This window comes from Notothenia coriiceps, unplaced genomic scaffold (genome assembly GCF_000735185.1).
Source record: "Notothenia coriiceps isolate Sejong01 unplaced genomic scaffold, NC01 NC01_scaffold00037246, whole genome shotgun sequence".
NCBI classification, from domain to species: domain Eukaryota; kingdom Metazoa; phylum Chordata; class Actinopteri; order Perciformes; family Nototheniidae; genus Notothenia; species Notothenia coriiceps.
In genome coordinates, this window is record NW_011369947.1 from 26,358,031 (window position 1) to 26,367,915 (window position 9,885).

The following is a 9,885-nucleotide window of genomic DNA, read 5'->3' on the forward strand; positions in this document are numbered from 1 at the left end:
AACCACTCAGAAAAAGATTTGGTTCATATTGAACTGCTCTCAATGTCCATATGAAATCACTTTTCCACTTTTCCACTGCAGCACGGTTTAAGCGGGCCGGGCCAAACCAGACCTGCTTTTTTTTGCTTTTCCACTAGGGGTAGTTCCGGCTCAGGGCTACTTTTTCACCTTTTTTCTGGCCCTCCAAAATCGATGTTCTTACCGGGCCAACAACCGGGCTGAATATGCTAAACTAGTGACATAAACACTCTCGACTGCTGAATAGTCAGATAGAATCGCTGGCAAGGTGGCTACAACTATAACAAAATGAACATATTTTACCGTGATTTAATTGTTATACACGTTTCAAAATGATGCCGAAGTAACAACATACTGATACCGGTCTGCAGACAAGATGGCAGGCGAAAAATCTTTTAAAATGTGTGTTTTCTAAATGGAGATCTGATCAATCAGGCTAAGCTAACGTTGTATATGCTCCGTCCACACTCACAACAACGGCCTACAGACATAAATAAACCAGCAACTGTATTCACCATTACACAGACAGTCTGTGGTTTGCACTTGTTTAACTGTTGTCTAGTTTCTGAACAGATATGAGGAGCTGTGAGCTCTGAGTGCTAACAGCTAATGTTTTGGTTTTGTGGTTCGCATTGAAGATGACATCACGGCAGTTTTACGCCCGCCGAACAGCCGATCGCCCCGTCTACACTGCGTTACTATAGTTGCTACCCCAGTTGGTAAACTGTAATGGAAATGCAGCATAAAGTGAGCCAAGGCCTAACCATACCATACTATGCCGTGCTAGGTCCCGCAGTGGAAAAGCGCCATAAGTGTGCCAACTTTTTACTTTTTATCATTAGATTTCTCATAAACACTTCCTTTGTCCTATGTCATTTATTCAAATGTGCTTATTTATTTCAGTTATATGCATTGCAAGCATCCTTCACTGGCCCAACACTACCCTTCAAAATGGCATAACATCAACTTTGTACTTTAATCTGTCTAATTACCAAGTCAGTTGAAATAAGAAAAGAGTGAAAAAAGCTAAATCCCATCTATTTAAAACTACCTCACAGCCTCGCCCATCAGCAGCCATGTTTCCCTCCGCCTAGCTAATAGGGCTGCCTTGCTTGGTGATCGTTGTCATTTATTCCTGTCAGGTCAGATCCTGCCGGGGCCACAGCCATGCCAAACGTGATGAATGCTGCATCACCAGAGCTGCCGATTATAAATGTGTCTAACCTTCCAAAACTGGAGGAGGAAATGGTTGGAAATAAAGCAGGAATAATGTATGAATATGGTGTGGGGTGTAAGCGTTTGCATTTTGTTAGGTAGACAGCTTTACAGGCGAGTAGGAAGCCACAATAACTGATGCTTCTATGAGACATATATTATGGTCCGAGGGATATTTTGCATTGGCTTTTCACCATTTTGACCATAGCTTTTTACGGTATAAGTTACAGTAGTGTTAAATGTTGATAATGAAACATTTCTTACAGCTTATTGTTATGTTATTTGCCCATTTGAATGGTGGTAATTGTATCTTTCAAGGAAAATGTCTAACTAAAATCAAAGATCCTGAAAATTCCCATTGATAAGGAAGACTGCAAACCAAGCAAAAGAACAGAAGATAATGACTATTTGGAAATTAACCATACCATTCTCCCTTTGCATGAAGTCACACACTTCACTTTTATCTTTTACCCAATCCCTTCACAAGCCTCCGCTCCACTCTCTTCCACCAACACTCATTGTATTTGTGTATACCTTTTGTTTTTTTCAATGTGAGTTGGTGCTGAGACAATAGATGGGATTATATCTAGTCGGGTAGGATGTCCCATTGATTTCATTGACCTAACCCTAGTCTGGCTTTCTAAGGGTTAGGGCTTTCTACTGTGCTAACTAATTCTGGGAAGCATCAACTCAATGTGCACTTTTGACACAGCTGCAAAACAAGAGGGTACATCCAGGTGTCATATTTGGATGCACGACACACCCTACCTGCCAATCAGTAAGCCACACCCTCACTTGTCACCAGTGTGTTGGATTTTGCACCTTGCTGAAACTTTAGTTAAAAGTCTTTGGGTACATTCTAGGAATTTTATGCAGTAAGAGGGCCTGGCATTGAGCATATAAATGGAAATTGGTTCCCAATAGTCGCCACGTTAACTGCTATTGTTTTCTTAAGGGGTTATGAACATAATCCATTATTAACAGAAATCAATGAAGCCTTCTATGTATTTTTGATTTAGGTGCGACAGACGAGGAGAAGTCTCTGATGGTGAAGCTCTTTACCAACTACAACCTAAAGGTTCGGCCAGCATTGAGCCCCGAAGATAGGGTGGTGGTTCGAGTGGGGATGGTCCTCTCCTCCTTGGTTGGACTGGTGAGGTCCAAGACCCTTACACTTAGTTGTTTACACACTCACATGCACAACCAGAACACAACACAACAGTGGCAGGTATATAGACAAACAGTTAATATTTGGCCACCTATGTCTTCCATTAACTGAAAAGCAAATGTCCCGGAAATCAAGCCATTTATTCATAAGTAAATAGCAGATGAGACTTGAAGCTGGATTAACACTTCTCTGTTTAAATGCTTTTATAAAGGCTAAAATAGAATCATTAAATGGATGCCCCACTATCATACAACTAATGAAAACAATTGCCACAGAAGGTCTCCCAATGGTGCCTTCACACCGGACACGAATATACGTTTTTATTGCGGTAACATTTGAGTTTACTTGCGTCACCCAAATAAATGCGCCATTGATGAGGCATGGCCTAAAGTCCCAACAACAGGTTTACGTTAATCCTAGAAACAGTGTTTGGTTTCTTTCCAAAATGAATTATGGAAGATATGACAACTGTTTCTGCGTTGTACCTGCTTTGGAAGTCCTACAAACAGGAACAGTAAACGTTGTAGTGTGTGGGTTCATAACATCATCAAACATTGCACACAGTTGGGTGAATTCTGTAGTGTTCTCCAGGAACTCCGCTTAAATAACTGCAGATTCCAGCGCTATTTGAGGATGACCAGTTTCTAGTTTGATTACCTGTTAGCTCGTGACTAAGTCAGGACCTCTCGGATGCTGAGGCTTAATGTTGAAGTCTCGATATTCTAGACCAGGGAATGTTTGTCTCATTCATGAACAGATTAACTATGGTGTTAACAGTACAGTATGCAAATTATTTAACGCATTTATTTACTGTATGTAAAGCTAAAGGATAGTCTCGCTAGTTTTTAGGCTAACTATACCCCAGGTGACCATTCCAAACTTTGATCTTTGAGTTGTTTTTTGTGACAAGAGACAACATTTCCTGGGTTTCTCATGTGCTGCCCTTTTCTTATTACTTGAGATTTTACTGAGCTTCAATACTGTTTCTCATCCAGCTTTAAACTAGCATCAAGAACAGTTCTGACTTTGATTAGAGCTTATTTAAGAGAAAGTTTTAAAATTCAAACTGTGAACATATCTGAGAGCCATCTGGATCTGAATCCATTGCTTGCTAGCCTGCTGAGTCAAATGGCACAAAGAATTATGCTAATCATGTGAAGTATTGAATTGATATTCACCCATGCTGGTAAATAGTGTTTTAGCACCATGCACCTTTTTGTCTCTGTGACATATTCAAACACACTCACCACTTTATCTGTTCCTTATTTGTTCCCTTGGCTCTTTTGTGTACACAGCCACACACATCCATATTGTGTCACATATACAGTGAGCCTTACATCTCCACTCAAGGTCAGTCTCACTCATGAGAGGAAGTCACATGGGACCCTTGAGATCTGGAGTGGAACGTTCTTGAAAACTGACCCACTTGGATGCTCCGTGCCCCCCCGCCCTTGACTTGTCAGCTGGATAACAGCAGTGTTATTATTAACATTTCCTCCCAACATAAGCCTGAGGTGAATTCATACAGTTACAGGCAGTATCAGTAAGTGATAGGTTAGTGATGAGTTTTTGTGAGGGTGATTGAGGGAGATGGTTAAAGTCAACCTCCCACTATCCCCCCCCAGCTGTCTCCCTGACATTCCTTCATGCGTTTTAAATAGCCGGCCTGGCTCAGGGAAGCTCCACCTTCCGGATGGTCGGACCGTCGCATGGACACAAACACACACATTTATTCATTTCCTGTTGTGGACATGTAGCCTAAACAAGCACACACCTTCGCAGCACTGACACTATCACTTTCATCTGGGCAAAATTAAGGGTAGATGAAAACTTATTATAGGCAAAAGTTCCTAATTTTTTAACTTAGTGGTCATGTCGGACAAACCCTTCTACATTTATCTGATGGCAGTATAGCATATAATATCTGATTAAGCACCAAGGTTACATCAAATTCATGACAGCAGTACGTTGCCCTCATTTCTTTCACATTAATGTTGTCAAACTAACATGAAAGTGTCAGAAGCACAAGGTTAGGAATGCAAGAACAGAGAGAGAGAGAGAAGAATGTGTCTCTTGTTCCTCCTCCTAAGATCACTGTAATATATTAAATATGGATTCTCTGCTAAGCACAAAATCTGTTTAATATAGTTTGAAACACTGTGAAAGAGCCATGTTTAGGATGTTGAGAAGATTGAAAAATCTACTAAATGTTTTCCTCTTGTGACACAAATGGGCCAGAAGATGAAAAAAAACAAATTATGGTAAATAAATAAATCTCCAATTGAACGTTTTATTCAGTATTGGAGCATATTTTGAATTTCGCTAGCAGATTTTACTTCAAAATGACAATGGAATTGATGTGAATATGTGTTCTTGTCACTCATGTGAGGGGGAAATATAATGTAACATCATGTGAGGGTACGGAAAAAAATAACTTTGGTCTCTCAATATTGATCAGAGCAATTAATTCCTTATTAAAATGTCTTATCCATGAACAAGTTCCAGAAGTCATCTTTGAGAAAAAGCTTTTTGCAAACATCACTATAAGATACACTTGGATAAACTTCATTGATCACAAATTGGGAAACGTTTTCATTGCAGCAGCATGTAAAACAAGTATTGCATATAATTAGAAATACAAAAAAGAGTAGAAAATAAACAATTATACAATATAAACATCTAAAAAAACAGAACAAAAAGGGTGAAAATATAAAAGTTGAGAAAAAACATGTAAACTATCTGACAAATAAAACATTATTCATAGGCTAAATTACAGCTAACACAATAAATAAATTGGATTTTATTTACATTTAGTATTTACAATGACATATTCAAATAAATATATATGTAAAATGTACAGTGAGAAGTTATAAGTCCATTAAACAAAAGAGAAACTATGGAGCAGTGCCCATAAGTAGATCACCAAGCAGTTAAACAAGTGTGTGAAAATGTAAAATTGAAGTTAATTTGCAAAGATGATCCCTGGTGGTAAGTGCATCACCTGTAGTGAAAATGTTTGATAAGACTCATCTTATCAATCATCACAACACTACTTGGAATATGTACCAGTAACACACTCATTTTTGTTTCAGAATATGAAGAATGAAGAAATGAGCACAGTTGTCGTCATGAATCTGGTAAGTGTGTTTGTTTAAGGGACACAAGAGCTTGTTACTACTAAAACAGAGAGTTGCATTCATTATGCACTATCAGTGATTACTTCCTTCTATTTCTTATGATTCATCATATCATTATTCCTCAAATAAGCACGTGAACATGAGACCTCCTTTTCCCTGTATAGCTAATTTACGATACACTCCACAAATAACCAAGCGAGAACACTTTGAATAGTCCTAATAATGTGCAAAATGAAAAATTATGCAAATGGTGTTTTGATATGCAAGGACAAATGCACAAGGGAATCATCCCGGTGGAATCTAATTACAGAAGTGGGAAAAATCAACTGATGAAATGACAAATTGGTTAGACGTGTAAATGTAAAGCTTCTGCTTCTGTCACTTTATGTCTGTCTGTTGTTTCTGCCCTTTTTAAGTACTTGTTATTCCAACACAAACTCTTAACTTTCCAAACAGGAATGGACGGATTATCGGTTGCAATGGAAACCCAAGGAGCATGATGGGATTAACGTGATGCGAATCCCCGCTGTGAAGGTTTGGCTGCCTGACATGGTCCTCTTCAATAAGTAAGCACGATCCCTGCACTCCCTTTGGCATGAATTAATAAGCTCCAGAGAGTTGAGGGGACAAACTATTTGGTCTCTTTCCAAACTTTCCACATTATCTGTGAACGATGGTTTCTGCGTAGGCCATACATAGCACCGAGTGAATAAGAGCGACACATGAGGAAAATACTGGGAATGCCTTTTCATTCAGTCGTTACATCCACCCTGCTCATACTGTAGCTCGGCAATTGTCAAACAGCTAGCTAACTCTTCCTGTTCGTTATATGATCAACTTTACATGTGCTCCCTACATCCTCCATTTAAGGTCATGATAACACGAGTTGGCATTTAATATAAAAGCTCTAATCCTTGTCATGACCCCAATGGCTGCTCTCGGCTATAGGTCTGCAGGAGAGAGATTCAGAGTATCTTTTTAAACAGCTCATGCAAAGCACTCTGGTGCACTAAGTTAACATTTGTGAATGATCAATTATACACTTGTCTAGTCTACAAAATGGTAGATATTGGTATTTCACATCAAAAATAGCATCAAGGAAATGCAGTTTGGTGGTTTTATTTTTCTTCTAATACGTTGCTGATACGAAGCCATTAAACCAGGAATTGAACTGTTGTAAGAATAGTTACGACAGTTCCTGTTTCCACTTGAGTCCATTTTTATAATTTGGCACAAACATCAATAACCTAATTAGAATTTGGTAGTCAAAGCTGAACGTAAATGTGACCTTAGGAACACGTTTTTGGCTCCTTGACTTGGCATACATCTGCAAGGCGGGGTTGAGGAATATCTTTGCTTGTTGTTAGCCTTTGACCCAGATCATCATTCTTTATGCCCAGTTTCCCGTTTCTCATGGCTCAGGCATGTAGCTTTGGAGAGTTGCTGTTATCTCTTTCTATTGCCAGTTTATGCACAAGCAGATAGTTTATTGTCCAGGGACACATGGAAGTCCAGCATATCAGATGTACAAGTTCCTCTGGAAGATAACCTTAAGTTATGGACAAACAGTTATATTGCCCTGCTTGTCTTAATATGAAGAATGTTGATTTATTCTTTATGAACTAGTTAAAATCTCTGACTAGGGGAAAGATTCTGCAGAATTGGTTTGGGCAACCGCTGTGTCACCTCATGGCTGTAGAAAATGTCTTTGCCAATTCTCAATTTTTTAAGTTTTCCATTACAGGCGTTTAATCAAGTTATTGTTTGTCATTCCTCCTCAAGCACAATTTGAAAAAAGAATGCTTCAATACATTATTCAAGAAATACAGATATAATAGTCTTGATGATAACTGATCTTGTAGAGAGGACAAAGTATTAAGTCTGAACAGTGGCCTTCGAATGACACACTGTGCTCATTTGCTACATGTCGTCCTCTATTTAGCTGTTTATCTCTAGCCAAATAAAGTCAAAAAAAGTCAAAAACGTTATATACAAAGGAAGAAACCTTCACAGATATAAAGGTAGATAGAAAATGTCCTTTGTACAATAGTTGTAAGTACAGGCAGTATAAGTACCTGTTGCCGTATTGATCATGAACATGCTGCAGATAGTTTGTGATGAGACTGTGGACATTAGGTCAAAGAGCCAGTGCAGGTACAGTTCCTACAGAGGGAAAAAACTCTTGTCACAGCATTCAATTAGTAAATTAAGATACTTAAAAGTGCAGTCTCTCTTTCTCACATCCCCACACACATAAACACACTCCCATTAATACCGCTGTAAAGAACCCCACTGGTCCATCCATCAACGCTTTATAGGCAATTAAGCAGCATGGCTCCCTAAAAACCCAGCTGATGACACCATTCAGCTACTTCAGCCCTGGAGGCGCTCGCTTGGAACCGCGCACAAATATGTACACACACTCAAATGCAAAAGTGTGCATACCCTTCTTTGATCAATGCTGGTAATTTAAGCGGCAGCATCTTCACAGGGACGGGGTTTTAGGAGGGATCGCTTTAAGGACAAAGGCTTCTTCTTGTTGAATCCCTACAGCCATAAAAGCCAAAACACTGCACCCTGACAGACGGCTAAATCTGCATCTAAATGACTTAATGTCTTTGTTGTGTATGGTGTTATGAGCTTATTACCAGAGCTCTGTGTATATCCAACATTAGTGCAACACTTAGAAGAGTCCTGCAAAGTGTATCCTGCATTTCATACTCGCCAATTAAAATGTTTTAGTGTGGTCCTGCAGCACGGGACTGCGGCCAAATGTTGATGTACTCCATAGCTGTGGTTAGAGAACGGAAGGAGGCAGTATTTTCATTACTTTGACAAGAACTGAACCTGTCTTTATTTGTACTGTAGGTAGTTTATAAGCAAGACCCACCTCTTTACTTGAAGTTTAAATTATATGTATTATTATAATCTTTTAATGTTATTTGATTCATATTTATCTAACTTATTTATGTTTTTTTTTCTTGATTTAATAATTATGTATTTCATTATTGTTCATTCAGTCCTGTGCTTATTGATTTCTATTGGTGTTAAGTGTTTTTATCAATCACAAATGTTTGTGTTACTTGGTATTGTGTGCGTTGTGGCTCACACTTGAGGAAGGAGAGTGGCAGTGGTGCAAAAACAAAACAAAGTTTATTAAAAATAGCCAGGTGGCAGAAACTGAGGTATTCTGCAAAGTAACATTTAAGCAATAAAGCCGTCCTCTATTTCTTGAGGCTGCCCCGTGTCAGTGGATGCCCCTCTCAGGACCCAGCCTACTGCAAGAGACCAGAATCAGGTTACAAGCCTGCTTTTATTTATTGACTCATGACTTGATTCTGATCAGCTGTCTGGCCTCCGGCTTAGCCACTCCCATCCCACCAGGTCACAGTTGCCCGTTTGCCCTCAAAACTATTGAACATTATCCGTTCATATGTGTAAATAAACAAAAGACAGATCAAAGAACAGTAGTTTTGCTTGCTAGGGTTAGGGTTAGGGTTGCTAATGGCGCATTTCCACTGCAGGGCCTCGCTCGGCTTAGTACGGTATAGTTAGGCCTTGTTAGGCCTTGTTAGGACTGGCTCACTTTATGCTGCGTTTCCATTACAGTTTAGTAGCTGGGGCAGTAACTATAGTAACGCAGTGTAGGCGGAGCCGTGACGTCATCTTCAATGCGAACCACAGAAAAACAACATCAGCCGTTAGCTGTGAGCACTCAAGCTCACAGCTCCTCATATCTGTTCAGAAACTAGACAAAAGTTAAACAAGTACAAACCACAGACTGTCTGTGTCACTCACGACGAATACAGTCGCTGGTTTATTTATGTCTGTATAGGCCGTTGTTGTGAGTGTGGACGGTCGGTGCATATACTGCGTTAGCTTAGCCGATCCCCATTTAGAAAACACGCATTTTAAAAGATGTTTTGCCTGCCGTCTGTCTGCAGACTTGTCAAAGCATTAATTCATGTTTTTTACTAAGCGGTATCAGTATGTTGTTACTTCGGCATCATTTTGAAACGTGTATTACAATTAAATCACGGTCAAATATGTTCATTTTGTTATAGTTGTACAGTAGCCCCCTTGCCAGCGATTCTCTCTCTAGTTTAGCATACTCAGCCCGACTCAGCCTGGTTGTTGGCCCGCTAAGAACCTCGATTTTATGGGGCCAGAAAAACTGTGAAATAGTACCCGCTAGCCGGTACTACGCCAAGTGGAAACGCAACCAAAACGGGCCGGGAACGGCACGCTTAAACCGCGCTGTAGTGGAAATGCACCATTAATGTCCTGTGTAAAATAAAATGTCAAGTACCGTAGACAGGCAATCCAATTTTTGGTCCTTTAGAACAA

At 39.6% G+C, this 9,885-nt stretch overlaps 1 protein-coding gene across 1 annotated transcript; it reads left to right on the plus strand.

Annotated features, from left to right (window-relative positions):
* The first annotated feature begins 1,287 nt into the window (after positions 1-1,287).
* LOC104966566 (acetylcholine receptor subunit beta-like) lies at positions 1,288-6,108 on the plus strand. The gene is made up of 4 exons (XM_010795749.1): positions 1,288-1,309; positions 2,253-2,386; positions 5,494-5,538; positions 5,995-6,108. The coding sequence occupies exons 1-4, from the start codon at positions 1,288-1,290 to the stop codon at positions 6,106-6,108; spliced, it is 315 nt and encodes a 104-aa protein (XP_010794051.1).
* The last annotated feature ends 3,777 nt before the right edge of the window (positions 6,109-9,885 follow it).